The 21378-nt window shown below is 46.8% G+C and overlaps 1 protein-coding gene across 4 annotated transcripts in view; it reads right to left on the bottom strand.

Annotated features, from left to right (window-relative positions):
• Window positions 1–9429: 9429 nt before the first annotated feature.
• The window catches only part of NDUFA10 (NADH:ubiquinone oxidoreductase subunit A10), an 86574-nt gene continuing 74625 nt past the window's right edge, over window positions 9430–21378 (bottom strand). For all 4 annotated transcript variants that reach the window (XM_037912423.2, XM_037912422.2, XM_043525207.1 and 1 more), the window contains one exon: window positions 9430–9876. In XM_037912423.2, coding sequence (XP_037768351.1) covers window positions 9808–9876 — 69 coding nt within the window. In that variant the 3' untranslated portion in view covers window positions 9430–9807. The remainder of the gene's footprint in view (window positions 9877–21378) is intronic.

The raw sequence follows: 21378 nt of genomic DNA, 5'->3' as shown, positions 1-21378 counted from the left end.
AGAAACACGGGCCAGCCTGGCAATCCCATCCCAGCACCACCCTCCTCTGGAAAACAGGACTACAGTGACACCTAGTGGGTGCTGGGGAAGATCCACACTTACTCGTGGAAGGCAATGGGAAGAGCTGGATTTCTCAGGTGCCCTGAGGCAGGTTTGCTTTCAGTCAATGAATACTGATCAGGACAAAGGCCTGGCTCTCTCATCTGCCAGATCAAGGTAGCCGAGTCGGGGGGGGGGGAAGGGTGGATACTTTACAACAGTGAGAGAGCACTAAAAGCAGGAACACTGCTGGGTGCTGTGCCACTAAATCCACTGCCAATGCCCCAGCAGGAGCAGGAATGGGTGTGAAGGAGAGAATTCAGCATTGAGAATGTGCTCTCCTTCGGTACAGCAACAGGCACATTGAACAAAGGACACAGGCCTTAGCTCCTTCCCAGCACTGCTGTCTGGGATTCTCTCCATGGCAGTGCTGTGCACTAAATGCACCAGCATTCGCGGTGTGGGGGTGGTGGTTCTGTGTCTTTCCTTTGGGGAAACAGCCTGCATGGGGCTGGTTAGGGAGCCTTAATATCTCTGGCCATGCTCAGTATGCTCTAAGCTAATAGAGATGGCGTCTTCTTGTGCACCCGCAGAGCGTGGGTATTGGCTGAAGCCTGACATCATGTTAAGGGTTGGGGTTAGAATGGCAGAAACGCACAAAGAAGCCCACCAGCGACACAACCAGCTGGAGATTTAGGTACTGGGAGGTTAAGCACAGACGACATCCTGTTGTGATCTTGCTGTGACTATGCGTTTGGAAAACAAAACATTTCAGCTGGCAGCTCAGCGAAGCAGAACCTGCCCACGTTGTGCTCCCCAGGTGCCTCTCGAGCAAACACCACGATGCTATCTGCCTAATAACTCTGGGCGGAACGCTGCCGTCTTATCGGGGTTAAAAGGGTCAGATCAAGCTAAGTGGTTCTTGCTGACTGCTTGCGAGGGGGAAATGGTTTCCCTTTTCTCAGAAGAGCTCCCTAGCGTGGTGTCTGGGCTCATTTTGCTAGCGCGATAGCCATCTCCAGCCTATGAAGCAATAGCTGCAGCTCTGCACCATGCCCAGCAGCTTCTGGAGGGGCAGGGTGGGATCCTACACGCAATACTTAAAGCTAGGTTTTCAGAACAGCCTAGGAGCTGGGTACCCAGCTGCTACTGAATTTCTATGGGAGTTGTTCACCGAATGCCCTTAAACTCTGTTGAAAATGCCAGTTTTCAGCTCTCAGTTAACTATGCCAGTGACTGTGCTCACTGAGCATCTGCTACTGGCACCCAAGGGCTGGCCCAGCTGCCGTACGTCCACACACACATACAGACGCGCCCAGCAGGACTCAGGTGGTCATGTTGACTTCAGGCAAGGCTACCCAGGGTGTGGTCCTTCCCTGGGCCAGTCACCAGCAGTGCCATGCCAGGATCTGCTGGCCTAATAGCCCAAACGGCACAAGTAATCCCCCCCACTCCTGGTCCCCAGTGCACTGCTCCCTGGGTCCACTCTACTCTGCTTCCCACACTCACAGCAGATATCACAGGACTCTGCTAGATGCTAGTTTCCCAAGCAAATCAGATTCCTCAGCAGCGACTGGATTCGTCCTGCTTCTGCCACCATCCTGTCTCATTGGTAGAACCCTACCAAATTCATGGTTGTGAAAAACACATCACGGACAGTGAAATCTGGTCTTCCCCTGTGAAGTCTGGTCTTTTGTGTGATTTTTCCCTATACTATACAGATTTTATGGGGGAGACCAGTGTTTCTCAAATTGGGTGTCCTGACCCAAAAAGGGAGTTGCAGGGGGGGGGTCACCAGGTTACTTTAGGGTGGTCATGATATTGCCACCCTTCTGCGCTGGCTTCAGAGCTGGGCAGCTGGAGAGCGGCAGCTGTTGGCCAGGCACCCAGCCCTGAAGCCAGCACCCTGACAGCAGCAGCCCAGAAGTAAGGCTGGCAATACCTACCATGCCACCCTTACTTCTGTGCTGCTGCCTTCAGAGCTGGGCGGCCGGTTAGTGGCAGATGCTGACTGAGGGCCCAGCTCTGCAGGTAGCAGCAGAGAACCAAGGGTGGCAATCCCACATCAGGCCATCCTTACGTCTCCGCTACTGCTGCTGGCAGCGGCTGTCTTCAGAGCTGGGCTCCTGGCCTGCAGCCTCCGCTCTCCAGCGGCGCAGCTCTGAAGGCAGCACCGCTGCCAACAGCAGTGCAGAAGTAATGGTAGCAGTACCGCAACCCCCCCCCCCACACACACACACAACTCCTTTTCGGGTCAGGACCGCTAGTTACAGCACCATGAAATTTCAGATTTAGATAGCTGAAATCATGAACTTTACAATTTTTAAAATCTTATGACCATGAAATTGACTGAAATGGACTGTGAATTTGGTAGAGCCTTGCTCCTTGGTGGCCTTGCTCTGAGCACGCTGCCCAGCAGCTACTCTGCAGCAGACATGCGGCCCCTGGGGGTGAAATCCAAGCCCAGCTGGAGGCATTCATAAGGAATACTTTGGTCCATGGCCACGTGTCAGAGTGACCACACGGTGTGTTGGCTTCACTCAGAGCTGCACGCAGTACCGTGGAAAGATCAAGAGCCTTGTGGCTCAGTACAACCAGAGTGGGCATGGTACTCCTAGCTCCAGTGCAGGGTGGAAAACATGTCTGGTCTGGGAGGAGCTTGACTGATTCCCTCAGTTTTCAGCTCTCACCCCAGTCTAGTGTGCTTCTGTGTAGCAGGCAGACTCCAGACAATGCCATGGAGAGGAAAGAGCGGGCAGGGGAAGAACACTAGGACCAGGGAAACCAGATGGACATGGGCTGGCTCAGGAGACACCCACATCCCTTGATCTAGGAATGGTAGCAGAGATAGTGTTTCTCCAGGTGCGCACAGTCTGGGAATGGTTTTCATGAGCGCTGGTGTGCAGGGTCATCATGCATTGCCACATGACCTCTGGCCGTGCTACAAACCCACCCGAGAACCTGCTCTGTTGATCATTTAAGCCTCATGTTTAAGGCACCTTTCTAGCGGGCGAGGGGGAACAGGCACAGGGCTCTATTGGTAGCTCCTGTGCTATTTAGAAAACCCAGTTGTTCAAATGTCTCAGGGATCCATCTCCGGCACACTGGCCTTGCACACAGTGTGCGTTGCCATGCATTCCCCACCACAACAGCGCTGATGTCCCAAGCCCAAACTGGTGCTCAACTGATCAGTAACACCACCAGCTAGCCAGTTTCCACAGGGTGATCGATTGCCACTCCCATTTCCTTGGTGAGGGGACCGTCCACCCCCATGGCCTGGTGCTGTAACATCAGGGCTAGCTCGCCACACGGGCAGAAAAAGCTTCTCACACGTGCAAGTGTTGCAGCCGTTGCTGCTCAACTCCAGTCATGAGCAACGCCACTCCCACCTGGCTGTGGTCATGGGCCGGACCCCAAAGACATGCCTCACCCAGTGAGCAGCAGCTTCAAGTACTGGCTATTGCAGTGCGGGGCTGTGCACAGCCATGGCAGCCATACATCTGTGCAATACTAACACCAATCTCAGCTCTCCGCCAGGATACCCTCCACCCCCCCAGCACCTCCTCCAGAGCAGTCAGCCCAGCCTAGCTCGAATTGGTGTCAGTCCCCAAGAAGTTATGGGAGTTTGACCTCTTTTCTTACCATTCGCTGAGATCCCAGAAGGCCTTTTGAAGTGTCCCACAAGTCACTGCCCTGACGGACTGTGGAATAGATCCCCAGAGGGCAGTGATGCTCCAATGATGTGCTTCAGCTCAAGTGTGGATGCAAGCACAATTACCACTTCTGCAGTGCAAACTAGAGGGGGGGTGAACTGCAGAACCGCTCCCCCGTGTAAACCCTGCTGGCACACACTAAAAGGTACCTAGATCGCATTGCTGTCGTCCCATTTCAAACGTGGTTATTTTTAATGTGCACTTTTAGAGCATACCAGCAGGGTCTACACAAGGCATTTAGAGTGCACCCCATTAGAGCACTCCCCTTTTGATTCACACCGTGGCACCATGTAGACATGCCCTTGGTGTCGTATGCACCACGCACCAGAGCTCCCTGAAGGTTGATGCGCTCCCTTTATCTGCAGGCCAAGAAGAGTGCTGGGCAATCTTCCTTGCAGTGCTCCGACCAGGAGGGAATCTACTCTACAGACCAGACAAGTCTTAGCCCCCAAAAGATTTGTTCATGTTAAACAGGGTGAGGATGTGTGTGACTGGGAGACCCCACCACCACCTGGAACTCTACAGACCCTTACAAAGACACTTGTTTACTTCTTTTAGATCTAAGTATTTTATTGCATAGCATCTTGTTACACTAAAAGACCTTGTACTGCTCCTTTGGAGAGATGTGTTAATGCAACAGATTGGTATCACTGAAGGATATTGGTAAACTCCTCTGTATTCCCATAGCACATATTATCCCAATGCTTTAGACCAAATGTCCCCAAACTTTTTATCCCCTTACCTGTAATGTGATCTGTCCACAAGTCCTAGGAGCAGTGGTTGGGAGCCTGGGCCAGGAGTGGGGCCGCGGTCGAGAGCAGGGCCATGGTTGGTGATTGGGCTGGGAGACACGGGCTGAACTGGGGCCATGGCTGTGATTGTGGGCCAAGCCATGGCTGGGTGGTGCTCCCTCCTCGCCCCCTGTGGGGTCTAGCCCAGGCCTTGCTCCACCCCCTTGTGATGGGGTGGGGGCACATCTAGTGCAAAGTGGGTGCTCCCCATCCTCCTTGCGTGCAAAGGGGTGTTCCCAATCCACAAATAGGTTCACCACACTGTTCTAGCTCTCTGAGTTATAAGGCCTAAGAGTCCCCCCTACTTCATCAGGTCCCAGCCCAAGGCCCTGTCAGTGGCAAGGGTCTCCATCACAGAGTTTATGGGGATCTAACCGCAACACGGGGACAATTCTCAGCCCTGCAGCTGGTGTCCCCCCCCCCCCCCCCCCCCCGGGCTACTTCCTACTCTGTCCCTTGTAGTCATGGTCCAGACACCTCCAGGCTTGTCGGCACAGATGGCTCCCAGCGATCCTGGGTTCTCCTGGATGTCTGCATCTCTGCCTGGGTCTCGGCGTGTCTGTCTCCTGCTGTCGGAGCCTCTGGTGCTTCCTGGATTGGAGCCGATCCTTCCCCTTTAGCTGTCTGCCCAGACTGAGCTGAGCTGCTCCTCTTTATACTACTGCCACACTTGGAGCATGCCCAGCAGGGCTTGGTGGGCATGGCTTCCTCAGCCCACATTAACCCTTCTCAGTCTAGTGCAGGGTGAGTATACCCCATCACCACCCAAGCATTCTTCCTTGCCCCCCAGGGGGGAGCATCCCACTGTTTGGGGATCATTGCTTTAGACACAGTAGTTTTACAACCAACCCTTGAGGAAATCAAACAGACAGAGGATAAATGCCTGATTTTCAGACATGTAGAGCACCCATATCTCCAGTTGAGATCAATGAGAGCTGCAGGTGCTTAACAGCTCTGAAAATCAGGTCCAAAATTACCTGCCCAGGATCCCATATAACCCAATGAAAAGGCCAGGAAAAGAAGGAAGCCCTGACTTCCACATGGTTTTGTTAAGTAACTTCTATGTCCTAAAATCAGGTGTCATGTAGCTAGGCTGTATGCAATCGTTCCCCATGAAGTGTAGTCAGAGCACATTAATCCTGGGCATAAGTTCTTGTAATGACAGATGGCCAAATAATGGGTGTAGTTCTCCCAGCAGGAGGAGGAGTTGAGACCTCTGACCTCAGTACACTTGTGGTTTTACCCCCAAGGCTTGAACTGAGAGCTCCCTAGTTACCACTCCCCTACTTAGCCTCTGCTACACTTGTTTCTATTAACCTTTACACAAATGGTGTTTTGCCCAATCCTTTGTAAATAACATCCCTAGCCTGCCAGAATGTGTTGTGGATCTAAATTACATTCACTTAGGACAGGTCTATGCTGCTGCTGAAATTGAGGTAACTTATGTCGCTCGGGGATGAAAAAGACACGCCCATGACCGACGCATGTTACACTGACTGAAGCGCTGTCCACACCGCCGCTCTGTCTACAGGAGACGCTCTCCTATTCACACAGAGCGTCTTCACCAGATGCACTACAGCAGTGTCAACGTAGCACTTCTCGTGTAGACCTGACACCAAGCAAGCTTTTCCACAGAGAGGAATGGTTTTAATTTTGTCTGGGGTGGGGGTACAGCAAGTTTGTCTTCTGTTCGATTTCAGCAGAGTATAGTTTATCACTGCATTCACTCTCAACAAAAAAGCCGTGTGGTTAACATCTCGACTGTTCTCAGTGGTAGCAGATGACTGAACGAGGAGTAATGGTCTCAAGTTGCAGTGCGGGAGGTTTAGGTTGGATATTAAGAAAAACTTTTTCACTAGGAGGGTGGTGAAGCACTGGAATGAGTTACCTAGGGAGGTGGTGGAATCTCCTTCCTTAGAAGTTTTTAAGGTCAGGCTTGAAAAAGCCCTGGCTGGGATCATTTAGTTGGGGTTGGTCCTGCTTTGAGAAGGGGGTTGAACTAGATGACCTCCTGAGGTCCCTTCCAACCCTAATCTTCTATGATTCTATAAAAATCGTCTTGTTTGAAAACATGAGGCACCTTAAGACAGGGAGCAGAAAAACTCATTGGATCCCATAGCCATAGCCCCTGAGCCAAGTGTCATTGCTCATTCTCTAAAAGGGAAGCACTTTTTTTTTTTTTTTTTTAGGAGGGAGGGAAGGTGTGGAATTTAAACATGTCAAGTTTAAATACAGCGTTTGCTCTGTGGTTCACAGTGCATGGAGATAACGAATGCAGACAGACTGACCCTGTTAAACACCGCAATATTTCAACTCTCCATCAACTGACACGGAAACTACTAATGGACAATTCAAGCGCAAAAACACAAGCCAGTCGTCAACTGCAGCGCTGGTTGGAGTGGGAGGGTTTACTGGGAACCCAGAACTCCGTAAACCCATGTGAACTAAGGCTCTGTCTACACTACCACTACGTCGGTATAACATATGTTGCTTGGGGGTGTGAATAAGCCACCCCCCCGAGCAAGATAAGTTACACTGACCTAAGCACCAGTGTGGACAGTGCTATGTCGGCAGGATAGCTTCTCCTGACGACATAATTAATCCACCCCCAATGAGTGATGGGAGAGCCCTCTGATGGGAGAGCCCTCTGATGGGGCTGCACTGCTGTAAGCTCTCTAGTGTAGCCATACCCTTAGTTTTAAAATTGGAAAAGGGTTTCCATCAACTCAGATTTCAACAGCCAAAAAGGCCCATTGCAATCATCTAGTCTGAACTCCTGGATAGCACAGGCTAGGGAACTTCACCCAGCGATTGGTTCGGTTCATAGCTGTAGCATTTTGGAGACTTTAAACTCCAATCGGATTCGCACTCTGCGAATGGCAAGAGATCTTGGTGACAGCGCAGACTAAAGCCTATATTGCAGAGACGCTGGATACTACAGAACAAACTTTAACCGATGGTGTCTTGATGACTGTAGATTCTTAACCTTTTCAAATCTACTAAAAGGCAGGAGAGAGTTGACCAGGGATCTGTAAGTTGATGTTGGCATGACACCGAATGCTAATTAATGGAATTAGAATCTAAATACCTTTTTCAGTGTTGGTTCAGAGGGAACTCTTTTCCTAGAAAGGAAACAGTAACAGCAAATGTAAAGAAGTTAGAATCAAAAGGAGGAACATTGCTTTTCTTATATATTTAGTTTACAGTTCTTGAAGCTCCAGTTAAATCTGGAGAGAAGGTTTATGCTGTATGTTTTGTGTCATAATGTGAGCTGTGTGGAATTTTCTGATTGGAATTATGTTCCATCTAAAGCAGGGCTTGGGGACATGCACTTCGTCAAACAGGACTCTTGGAATTTTAGGGGAAGATTTGTTTCTTTGCTTCCGACCACTCCACACCACACAAAGACAGAGCACCCACACTGGAAAATTAAACAGAGCACCTTTTCCAGCATTCCAAATACCAGAACTTCACATTCCAGCAGAGGGGTTTATATCACACTTGCACACGCAATGCCAAGTGAGTTACCATGTCTGCAAAATCCTGAGGACTAGCTTATGAAAACAGTGTTGGACCTCTCAAAAAAGGACTTTTAAGGTTCACAGCAAACCCAGCAGATGTCATCTCTCCTCCACCCCTCCTTAATGATTGCTGTAGGGTGGCACTCAAAGCCCAGAAGGAAAAGCTAGTAAAATATATCCTAGCACACTTACCGTTCAGCTCGAATCTCATCTGCAAGGCTAATACAAAGGTCCAGGTGGCAAGAGGAGCCTCAAAACTGGCTTATGCTGAAGGAAGAGCTGGCACAGAGCCATCTGGATAGGTGTGAGGACTAATGAACTGTGTGACTGTGTTGCCAACTACTGCTGCACTCTCTGGCCCCTAGACCTGCCTCTCTCCCGTGGCAGATAAGTTTCTGAGTGGTACCCGCATATGCGCATTTCCACAGGGGGAAATGCCAAGCTCCAGCTTTGAGGCTGGAGGATCTGTTGAGGCCCACAGCCTGAGAGCTCTGCAGTGCTCCAGGCCGGTCTGGAATGGGGAACTGTAGCCCAGGTGGTTGGGCACATACATTTGTCTCTAAGGACTTTCCTGCTTTACTTGCACATATGACATTACGCTGGAACTGCATAAGCTGATCTGAAAGCCATGGTTGTGATCGGGGAGTTAGCAATACACTACCAAATGGAGCAAAAAGGCTGATTTTTGATCAGACCAAGGAAATAGGCAAGCCCCCTTCCTGCCTATCTCAACATCTAACTGGGCCCCCAAGGCAGTTTTTAAAGAAGTCTTTTCACAATAGGCTTAGTGCAAGAAAAGGGAGCTGGCCAGACGTGGTTGCTTAGACAAGAGCATTGCCCTAAATGTTGGAATGCCTGGCAGCACTTTCATTCAATGATTAAAGTACTTAGCCCATAGCAGAAAATGCCGAATTATGACAGACTGAATCTGGACAGCGCTGCTAGAAGTAATGCCAGGAAGCCTAATTTTTATGACTGGTAACTAAAGCCAAATGAATCATTTATTTAAAAGAACTCTGTAACTTAGATTTTTAGAGACATATAAAATAATAATGACTTTTACTTTGCCTTTTATACTCCAACATTTTGATTTATGGTTTTATATTAGAGGAAGAAATTAGTGCTCAACAGCTGGCAATTATTATGAAATCTTTACAGTTTTAAGTGCAAAAAATACTTTGTTGTTTAAAAGTGAGCACTACCCATTTTCCTTCTCTTGGTGGTGTTTTTAAAAATATATATATTTGTTTGCTTTGATGTCAATACCTATGGAAGACCTATTTATAGAAATACAGCTGCATCAGAATGGTGTGCCTAACAGAACTGTGAATGACACGGGGATGGAAATATAAAATGAAAAAATCATAAGGATACAGGTTTTATTTCTTTTCAGTTCAGTCAAACAATCACAATCCTGTATAATATTAAGCCCCCGTTTTGATGACGATTCCCTGTTGATCTTAGAAAGGCTACCACTGCAATGTCATATTATTACAATTATCGTGGATCATTCTAAAATAAAAATGAGCTGAATTCCATGAAGAGGCAAGACGTTTCCTTAAATATTACGGTGATTTGGTTTACTTTGAGACCATTCTCTTACACTCTAATTTCCCGACCATTTACATGTGTGTTCTTTGTGCTGCATATACAGTCAATGGCGAGCAGAGAGACTGAAAGCAGCTTCTATATCATTCAAGTTCTGTGGTCATTCAGTGTTAGGGCTTCAAAGCACGGCGGGTTTCATTTCAGCCAGATCCACTTGTCTCCCACCTCGGAGTTGTAACCTTTGTCAAAATTGCGACCAGGAAGCTAGAGAAAAACAAAACAAGTCCGGTCAGGGCTAGGCCATTTATGACGATAAATCATTTCTTCTTCTTCTTCCACACTTCACCTCCCCACCCCCAACACCTTTGGCCAGGTTTTCAATTTAAAAAAAGACAAGTGATTTTTGGGTGCCCAATTTTCAGGGGGAGACCGCTCATTACTTCCTGAACATCAGGCCTCTTTAAAGTAACTTCAGATGGGCATCCACAATGAGAAGTTGCTTTAAAAAAAAGATTGGCCAATATTTCTCTTGGTTGACAGCTTCAGAAACCTGGACACCTTCCTAGGATATCCTAACAAGTAATCTTAATGAGAAGGGATCCTAAACGTTTAAAGGGTTCATTGTAGTTTGTCCCACAGAAATGGAGTAAGAGTGTAGAAACTAATCCCAAAATAAATGCAAATTAAAAATACAAAAGATGGCATGCATGAAAAATCCAGTTAATTATTACAGTAAAACTAATCCATTTAAAACACATTAATATTCAGCCTTTATATGCAGATCTAACTTGAATTTATTAAAACAGAAAACTTTTTCCAGGGGTCAGTGTTTTCATTGCATTGTCAATTTGCATTTAACAGACAACTGTTTCCTAATTTGCATGGAACAGATTGACAGAGCCAGAAGAGTACCCAGAAGTCACCTACTACAGGACAGGCCCAACAAAGAAAATAACAGAACGCCACTAGCCATCACCTTCAGCCCCCAACGAAAACCTCTCCAACATATCATCAAGGATCTACAACCTATCCTGAAGGACGACCCATCACTCTCACAGATCTTGGGAGACAGGCCAGTCCTTGCTTACAGACAGCCCCGCAACCGGAAGCAAATACTCACCAGCAACCACATACCACACAACAGAACCACTAACCCAGGAACCTATCCTTGCAACAAAGCCTATTGCCAACTGTGTCCACATATCTATTCAGGGGACACCATCATAGGGCCTCATCACATCAGCCACAATATCAGAGGCTTGTTCACCTGCACATCTACCAATATGATACATGCCATCATGTGCCAGCAATGCCCCTCTGCCATGTACATTGGTCAAACTGGACAGTCTCTATGTAAAAGAATAAATGGACACAAATCAGACGTCAAGAATTATAACATTCAAAAACCAGTTGGAGAACACTTCAATCTCTCTGGTCACTCGATTTCAGACTAAAAGTGGCAATTCTTCAACAAAAAAAACTTCAAAAACAGACTCCAATGAGAGACTGCTGAATTGGAATTAATTTGCAAACTGGATACAATTAACTTACGCTTGAATAGAGACTGGGAGTGGATGGGTCATTACAGAAAGTAAAACTATTTCCCCATGTTAATCCCCGCCGCTGCCACTCCTCACTGTTCCTCAGACGTTCTTGCCAACTGCTGGAAATGGCCCACCTTGATTATCACTACAAAAGGTTCCCCCCGCCCCCACCCCGCTCTCCTGCTGGTAATAGCTCACCTTAAATGATCACTCTGGTTACAGTGTGTATGGTAACACCCATTGTTTCATGTTCTCTGTGTATATCAATCTCCCCACTGTATTTTCCACTGAATGCATCCGATGAAGTGAGCTGTAGCTCACAAAAGCTTATGCTCAAATAAATTTGTTAGTCTCTAAGGTGCCAAAAGTACTACTTTTCTTTTTGCGAATACAGACTAACATGGTTGCTACTCTGAAACATGGCAGCTAAAGTTCCTCATACCATTTATTCAGGTCTCAACAACTTCATCTGAAAACAATGTGATGACAATCTTTGATTGGGACACATCACAATTTTATTACTACATGCTACCTATACACACAGTGTAATGCATTTCCAAATAGAATAATATATTACTTGACACACTGTCTTAGAATCATAGAATATCAGGGTTGGAAGGGACCTCAGGAGGTCATCTAGTCCAACCCCCTGCTCAAAGCAGGACCAATCCCCAACTAAATCATCCCAGCCAGGGCTTTGTCAAGCCTGACCTTAAAAATATCTAAGGAAGGAGATTCCACCACCTCCCTAGGTAACACATTCCAGTGTTTCATCACCCTCCTAGTGAAAAAGTTTTTCCTAATATCCAACCTAAACCTCCCCCACTGCAACTTGAGACCATTACTCCTTGTTCTGTCATCCGCTACCACTGAGAACAGTCTAGATCCATCCTCTTTGGAACCCCCTTTCAGGTAGTTGAAAGCAGCTATCAAATCCCCCCTCATTCTTCTCTTCCACAGACTAAACAATCCCAGTTCCCTCAGCCTCTCCTCATAAGTCATGAGTTCTAGTCCCATAGTCATTTTTGTTGCCCTCCGTTGGATGTTTTCCAATTTTTCCACATCCTTCTTGTGGTGTGGGGCCCAAAACTGGACACAGTACTCCAGATGAGGCCTCACCAATGTCAAATAGAGGGGAACGATCACGTCCCTTGATCTGCTCGCTATGCCCCACCATATAGATCCCAAAATGCCATTGGCCTTCTTGGCAAAAAGGGCACACTGTTGACTCATATCCAGCTTCTTGTCCACTGTAACTCCTAGATCCTTTTCTGCAGAACTGCTGCCGAGCCATTCGGTTCCTAGTCTGTAGCGGTGCATGGGATTCTTCCATCCTAAATGCAGGACTCTGCACTTGTCCTTGTTGAACCTCATCAGATTTCTATTGGCCCAATCCTCTCATTTGTCTAGGTCCCTCTGTATCCTATCCCTACCCTCCAGTGTATCTACCTCTCCTCCCAGTTTAGTGTCATCTGCAAACTTGCTGAGGGTGCAATCCACACCATCCTCCAGATCATTTATGAAGATATTTAACAAAACCGGCCCGAGGACCGACCCTTGGGGCACTCCACTTGATACCGGCTGCCAACTAGACATGGAGCCATTGATCATTACCCGTTGTGCCCGACAATCTAGCCAACTTTCTACCCACCTTATAGTCCATTCATCCAGCCCATACTTCTTTAACTTGCTGGCAAGAATACTGTGGGAGACCGTGTCAAAAGCTTTGCTAAAGTCAAGGAACAACACGTCCACTGCTTTCCCCTCATCCACAGAGCCAGTTATCTCGTCATAGAAGGCAATTAGATTAGTCAGGCATGACTTGCCCTTGGTGAATCCATGCTGACTGTTCCTGATCACTTTCCTCTCCTCTAGGTGCTTCAGCATGGATTCCTTGAGGACCTGCTCCATGATTTTTCCAGGGACTGAGGTGAGGCTGACTGGCCTGTAGTTCCCAGGATCCTCCTTCTTCCCTTTTTTAAAGATGGGCACTACATTAGCCTTTTTCCAGTCATCCGGGACTTCCCCCGATCACCATGAGTTTTCAAAGATAATGGCCAATGGCTCTGCAATCACATCTGCCAACTCCTTTAGCAATCTCGAATGCACTGCATCCGGCCCCATGGACTTGTGCTTGTCCAGCTTTTCTAAATAGTTCCGAACCACTTCTTTCTGCAGAGAGGGCTGGTCACCTCCTCCCCATGCTGTGCTGCCCAGTGCAGTAGTCTGGGAGCTGACCTTGTTCGTGAAGACAGAGGCAAAGAAAGCATTGAGTACATTAGCTTTTTCCACATCCTCTGTCACTAGGTTGCCTCCCCCATTCAGTAAGGGGCCCACACTTTCCTTGACTTTCTTCTTGTTGCTAACATACCTGAAGAAACCCTTCTTGTTACTCTTAACATCTCTTGCTAGCTTCCACTCCACGTGTGATTTGGCCTTCCTGATTTCACTCCTGCATGCCCGAGCAATATTTTTATACGCTTCCCTGGTCATTTGTCTTCTAAGCTTCTTTTTAGTGTTCAAGATCAGCAAGGATTTCACTGTTAAGCCAAGCTGGTCAGCTGTCATATTTACTAATCTTTCTACACATCGGGATGGTTTGTCCCTGTAACCTCAATAAGGATTCTTTAAAATACAGCCAGCTCTCCTGGACTCCTTTCCCCCTCAAGTTATTCTCCCAGGAGATCCTGCCCATCAGATCCCTGAGGGAGTCAAAGTCTGCTTTTCTGAAGTCCAGAGTCCGTATTCTGCTGCTCTCCTTTCTTCCTTGTGTCAGGATCCTGAACTCGAGCATCTCATGGTCACTGCCTCCCAGGTTCCCATCCACTTTAGCTTCCCTTTTAAATGGAAACCAGCCTTCTGGATAGATTTGAGACAACTCTCCCCTTAACATTCTAGAAAGCTCAGTTCTGCCCAAGCATCTCACGTCCCCTTCAAGTGGGATCCCAATGGACCCTCCAGCTGGCATGATCCAACTTTTTAGACAGTTACTTATCTAAAAACAGTTCTGGTTGACCATTTCTGTGGTATAGCCCAGGCCCAACCCTCTAGGATGTGTCGGCCTAAGACCATAAGGGAAAGGGAAGCTGATCAGGACTTGAAGCTGACGGGTAAGAGGAAGGAGCGGAGAGAAGTGTGCAAGTGTGAAAACCAAGGAACAGGTGGGGAGTGCAGAGAAAAGGGGAGTGGCCAGGCTTGCTAGGAAAGGAGATAGCGCAGCAGGATAAATCCTAACTTGAGAGAGGACAGGAAAGGGGGTTATAGATGGAAGTAAAGCAAAGGTGCATGGGAAGAGCTGAACAAGAATCCTATTGCTTGGTAGGATAGGAAGCTTTAATGGGAAGCAACTCTGGGATCCATGTCTGAGCTGGGCAGGGGATCAGCAGACCTTCTGAGCATGAGCAAGAGCGTGGAAAATTCAAGTGTAACATTAAAAAAGACAATCCCTTTATAGATTCATAGATATTTAGGTCAGAAGGGACCATTATGATCATCTAGTCTGACCTCCTGCACAATGCAGGCCACAGAATTTCACCCACCACTCTTGCAAAAAAACCTCACACCTATATCTGTGCTATTGAAGTCCTCAAATTGTAGTTTAAAGACCTCAAGGAGCAGAGAATCCTCCAGCAAGTGATCCGTGCCCCATGCTACAGAGGAAGGCGAAAAACCTCCAGGGCCTTCCAATCTGCCCTGGAGGAAAATTCCTTCCCGACCCCAAATATGGCGATCAGCTAAACCCTGAGCATATGGGCAAGATTCATCAGCCAGATACTACAGAAAATTCTTTCCCAGGTAACTTGGATCTTACCCCATCTAAAACCCATCACAGGCCATTGGGCCTATTTACCATGAATATTTAATTACCAAAGCCATGTTATCCCATCATACCATCTCCTCCATAAACTTATCTAGTTTAATCTTAAAGCAAGATAGATCTTTTGCCCCCACTACTTCCCTCGGTAGGCTATTCCAAAACTTCACTCCTCTGATGGTTAGAAACCTTCGTCTAATTTCTAATCTAAATTTCCTAGTGGCCAGTTTATATCCATTTGTTCTTGTGTCCACATTGGTACTGAGTTTAAATAATTCCTCTCCCTCTCTGGTATTTATCCCTCTGATATATTTATAGAGAGCAATCATATCTCCCCTCAACCTTCTTTTAGTTACGCTAAACAAGCCAAGCTCCCTGAGTCTCCTTGCATAAGACAAGTTTTCCATTCCTCGGATCATCCTAGTAGCCCTTCTCTGTACCTGTTCCAGTTTGAATTCATCCTTCTTAAACATGGGAGACCAGAACTGCACACAGTACTCCAGGTGAGGTCTCACCAGTGCCTTATATAACGGTACTAAGACCTCCTTATCCCTACTGGAAATACCTCTCCTGATGCATCCCAAGACGACATTAGCTTTTTTCACAGCCATATCACATTGGCAGCTCATAGTCATCCTATGATCAACCAATACTCCAAGGTCCTTTTCCTCCTCCGTTACTTCTAGTTGATGCGTCCCTAGCTTATAACTAAAATTCTTGTTATTAATCCCTAAATGCATGACCTTACACTTCTCACTATTAAATTTCATCCTATTCCTATTACTCCAGTTTACAAGGTCATCCAGATCCTCCTGTAGGGTATCCCTATCCTTCTCTAAATTAGCAATACCTCCCAGCTTTGTATCATCTGCAAACTTTATTAGCACACTCCCACTTTTTGTGCCCAGGTCAGTAATAAAAAGATTAAATAAGATTGGTCCCAAAACCGATCCCTGAGGAACTCCACTGGTAACCTCCCTCCAACTTGACAGTTCACCTTTCAGTAGGACCCGTTGTAGTCTCCCCTTTAACCAATTCCCTATCCACCTTTCAATTTTCCTATTGATGCCCATCTTATCCAATTTAACTAATAATTCCCCATGTGGCACCGTATCAAACGCCTTACTAAAATCTAAAATGGACAGTCTCATGCAGTTTCTCAGTACACACACAACTCTTCTACTTCAAGAACTACTTCCTGCAAGGAGGTGGAAGGAAAGAAGCGCAGGCAGACTTGCGGAGCAATGCCAGGACAGCACAGTCCCCTGCCTGTGCACGTGAACAGGAAGTAGAACCAAAGCATTACACAGCCTACATTTTCAGTATCCAGGAACAGCACAAAGCCACCCCAGAGTACACAGTGAAAAATCCATCTGCAATACAGAATTAAATTTCAAGCTGCTAAGATTTTGGGGTGGGGGCCGTGGGGTGTTTCGAGTATCAGCATTTTTAGTGTCTAAGACCAGGCCTAAACTAGGAAAGGTTTGCTGAGATAGCTATCCTGACAGAACAGATATTGGCAAAAAAGTGCTCTGGCTGTCAAAGCTTATTTCAGTTCCCCAAGTGAAAGAAGGTACATCAGCAAATGCACTTTTATGCCACTAAAACTGCGGCTTTATAAGGCCTATGGTCGGTATAGAAACATAAGAAAAGTTACACCCCTAGCCAATATTAATAAACTAGTGAAAGTTTTAACACAGACCCAGTGCAAACTAACACACCCAGTAGAGAGACAACGTGGGTGAGGTAATACCTGATTGGACCAGCTTCTGCTGGTGAGAGAGACAAGCTTTCGAACTTACAAAGGAGCTCTTTTTCAGGTCTTGGGATCAACATATCTATAATACTGAACGTACTCAGTAGACACATACTGAGGCCTGAGTCTACAGTCTGATCCATATGGGTGAAACCAGACATCAAATACCTACTTTGGCAACAAATCCCCCAAATCCAGTGAGAGGCCAAACAGAGGTAAATACGTCTCAGCCTTTTTAAACTCCGAGCTGTTAACAATGCCTTTGAAGGAGGCACGGACAATGACCTAAGAATGACAGAAGTTCTCAGGTTCCTATTTGCAGGCCCCATTAGATAACAAAAGCCGTCTACCCCTCTAATGAGTTGGTACATAACTATCATCAAATATACAAAGTACATCACCGTTCTGTAAGATGATGCTCAGCATGTGAAGAAAACATAACTGTAAAAATCTACTGTGATCTCAACGATTTCTTTTTAAATGCCAAACATTGATCTCTGATGTACAAAACACTTTCCTGCCTCGTTTCCCCACACAGATAGCGGTGATATAGCAAGAACCACAGGCTTATCATTTTTCTTTTTTTAAAGAACAAATGAAGTCTGAACAAAGAACTATTTAGAGTAAGCGCACCTGTTCACAGCATGGGAAGAGGGGTCCAATTAGGTATTGATGTGGTGGATAGCAGTTTGCTATGCCACAGAGTATTTATGTATTTAACAAAAATGGCCTCATCCTGAATTAAGGTAAGAAAGCAACGTCTGTTACGACAGAGATCAAATGAGTCACAAATAGTTTCCATGTCTTGAACACAAACACACACACACCCCACCTAGTAGAAAGTATTACAAGTCACCCTTGATCAGATTCTCTAAGGTTTTTAATTTAAAAGTTGTCTCTTAATGTCTTGTCTAAATATCAGATGCAATCATGCAGTCCTGTTAACAGCAACTCCTGCTGATTCAAGAGTAGATTTGTGATAGCAAGTCATTTGTTTCCATCTCTGCAACACAAATTTACAGTGGAAAGCTGGAGAAAAAAAAAAATCTCTCAGGACATCAGGGCTGGTGTGTTCAGCCTGCATCTATTAATTCTAGCACAAAAATTGCTCTCCCCAGCCTTGTTAAGGCAGATTTAAAGAAATTCCCAGATTATTAAAGCAAAGGGGGTCTCTGGGGAAAAAAACATGAATTTTATTATTTCATTTCTGAGTAAATATCCACTCTAAAAAACCCCATATTGTACCCCCACCACAGTTCAAATTATCCAGTACAAAGATGCCATGTGTTTTTTGTTAGAGATATAAAGTACATCAAAGACATTGTTATAATATGTATTCATTGAAGGAGGGACTGAGTTGTTCAGTCAGGCTTTCACATTGGGCCTTGGCAAAGACATTTGTTAAAATACAGAGCCAAGATTATATGAATTTGAGGACGTATTACTAGACAGGCTCTTAAATTGCTAAAAATTCAAAGGGAAAATAATACAGTTAAATGAAGTCACATATCTAGTAAGCCATGCCATGTAGCAACAACTCAGAAAACAAACCTGCAGCAATGAAGTGGATACAAGAGGACTTAACTGAAAAAGTGATGTAACTCCAAAATTATTACAGGAATACAGATACGGTTTGTTCTGAGCACACTTCACAGAGAATGCCACCTTCCTGTGAATGTAGAATGACTGAGAAAATATTTTCCAGTGATTCTAGTGAAGTCCTTTTATATCATTTAAACATGCATTTAAAAATAACTTGTGGGTAAGTACAGTTTAGTCACAAGTCAACTTTTTTTCTTTATGTAATAGGCAGAAGTAGTACTTGAAATGCACTGCATCTCAGTCCCATTCCCTGTCCTCCCCCCCCGAAAAAACAAAAAAACAAACAAAAAAAACCCCAACAACCTGGGCTCCTAGGAAGGGGTTCCACCTTACCTACCTACACCCACACCTTTTTGGTCACAGGTGCAGAAAGATCGTCCTGATTACCCTCTACATTCCCTTTTATTCTAACAGGAGTTAGAAAAGTTCTAAGTCTCATGGATAATAAAAAGAAAAGGAGTACTTCTGGCACCTTAGAGACTAACAAATTTATTTGAGCATAAGCTTTCGCGAGCAGCTCACGAAAGCTTATGCTCAGATAAATTTGTTAGTCTCTAAGGTGCCACAAGTACTCCTTTTCTTTTTGCGGATACAGACTAACACGGCTGCTACTCTGAAACCTGTCATTATGCAATGGATAATAAACAATTTCTCAGAGAGCAGTAATGAAAATCAGTTAATCCACATAATTAATGAGAGTGGCTGGCCCGTTTGCAGTACTGCTCTGTGCCTGAGAAAACTAGTCGATTTCACTAAGGCTTGAATTAGACTAAAGGAAAGATGCAGCTGACTGGCAAGGTAAAAATCAGAACAAGCGTCTCCTCATACAATTAACAGGGAAGCATTTAGGGCCAGGATCTTGTCCCAATTACATCTGTTTTGTGATGACATGAATGGCCAGCCAAAGAATCCCCGGTTTAGAGGATTTCTCCGGTGGGGCAGAAGCAGCATAGTTGAACCTATGCCACCCTCTCTTGTAGCCTTTGGCATAGGGTGTGCGGCCAGGGAAAGGGGTGTAGCTGGAACACTGCTATCTCTGCCTATCCCCAACTGTTTGAATTGCCCCTGGGAACAAAGGCAACCTGAAGTGCCATGATTAGGGAGGGAGGGAGAGGTATGAAACACAGACAAAGCCACCTTTGTCCTTTTAAGTCCTCCTGGGCCTTGCACTGCACACAGCATGGCCAGATCTGTGGACTCTGTCATTACACAGGGCTTGGCTTCACTTGTGAGTTAGAGCGCATTAAAGCAGCCCCGGGCACCCTAACTCATGACACATCCACACAGGCAAGGCAAGTAGAGCGCGCAGACTCCGCGGCTGGAGTGCTCCTGGTAATCCACCTCCACAAGAAGCATAACGCTTTCTGCGCCCCAGCAGGAGTGCCACGGCGCCAGTGTGGACGCCCTGGTCTATTAATGCGCTCTGATCGGCCTCCAGAAGTATCCCACAATGCCTGTTCTAGCCACTCTGGTCATCACTTTGAACTCTACTGCCCTGCCCTCAAGTGACCAACCATCAGACCCACCCTTTAAATTCTCTGGGAATTTTGAAAATCCCCTTCCTGTTTGCTCATCCAGGCGTGGAGTGCTCTCAGTGAATCTGTCCAGGTGACCATGCCTCCATGCGCCAGGCAATCCCCACGATGGACCAATGGTGAGGTGCTGGACCTCATCAGTGTTTGTGGGGAGGAAGCTGTCCAGTCCCAGCTGTGCTCCAGCCATAGGAATTAGGACACCTTCGGGCAGATACCAAGGGACATGATGGAAAGGGGCCATGATCGGGACGCACTGCAGTGCAGGGCTAAAGTGAAGGAGCTGGGGAATGCCTACTGCAAAGCCCGCAAGGCAAACCACCGCTCTGGTGCTGCCCCTGCAACCTGCCATTTCTACAAAGAGCTGGACGCAATACTTGGGGGGACCCCACCTCCACTCTGAAGGCCACCACAGACACTTCAGAGCCCAGTGCAACAAGGCAGGAGGAGGTGGAAAGCGGGAGCAAAGGTGCTGAGGAGGAGGGGGACAGCCCAGCATCCCTAGATACATGCATCCAAGAGCTATTTTCAAGCCAGGAGAAAGGTAGCCAGTCACAACAGACAGTGCTTGTGGAAGAACACACAGCAGAGGAGGTGCCCGGTAAGCAGCTTTTATTTTGGGAAGGAAGTTGTTTGGTGAGGGCTCTTGGGGCAAAGAGCGTTAGGGCTGCATGCATGTCTCGATGCGGAACAGGGCACTGATGTGCTCTCTCACATCGCAGTAATCGGCCTCAGTAATCTCTTCAAAGGTCTCATGCAGAAGCTGGGCAATCCACTTGTGCAGGTTCCTTGGCAGAGCTACTGTGCTCCTTGTCCCAGTAAGGCTAACATGTCTGCGCCACTGTGCCGTGAGGGGCAGGGGGACCACTGCTGCACACAGGAAAGCTGCATATGGGCCAGGGCGGAAGCCGCATTGTAGTAGAAGACCCTCCCTTGCTTCCCAGGTCACCCTCAGCAGCGAGATATCTTCCAGAACGAACTCATCCTGTGGAAAATGTGGGGACAGTGTTCAGTATAGGGGCCCCCTGCAGCTGTTGGCGCTCCCCAAGGCACAGAACCCCAGAGGACAGTACGGCCGTGAAACAAATCAGTCCCCCTTGCCCCTGTGCTTACTCATCATTTTGGGGCTCCTGTAGGTTACGTGCGCTCGCTTTGGGATGGGCAATTTCTGCTACTGTTTACACTGTGCTTGTCTTTAAGTACAGGCGAATCATTGCTCTGTCTGGTGTGAACAATGCTGCCTCTGTTAAGTGTTGCATTTTGGCTTTACAGATGCAACCTTGAGATCCCAGCCATCCTTGTTATCAACGGCCGAAAGACTCCAAAGAATCAGGAAGCGTCCACAAAGAAGCAAAGAGGACCTGCTGCGTGAAGTAATGCAGCAGTCCCTTAATGAAAATCAAAAAGTGCAGGAGTGGTGGGAGAGTGAAAGGTGGGTCCGCCAGCAGAATGCGGATCACTGGCATTAAAGCACAGAGCGGCTGCTAAGCATCATGGAGCACCAAGCGGACTTGATAC

This window comes from Chelonia mydas, chromosome 11 (genome assembly GCF_015237465.2).
Source record: "Chelonia mydas isolate rCheMyd1 chromosome 11, rCheMyd1.pri.v2, whole genome shotgun sequence".
Taxonomy (NCBI): domain Eukaryota; kingdom Metazoa; phylum Chordata; order Testudines; family Cheloniidae; genus Chelonia; species Chelonia mydas.
Note: the sequence above shows the minus strand (reverse complement) of the source record. Positions and strands in the feature narration are given on the sequence as shown.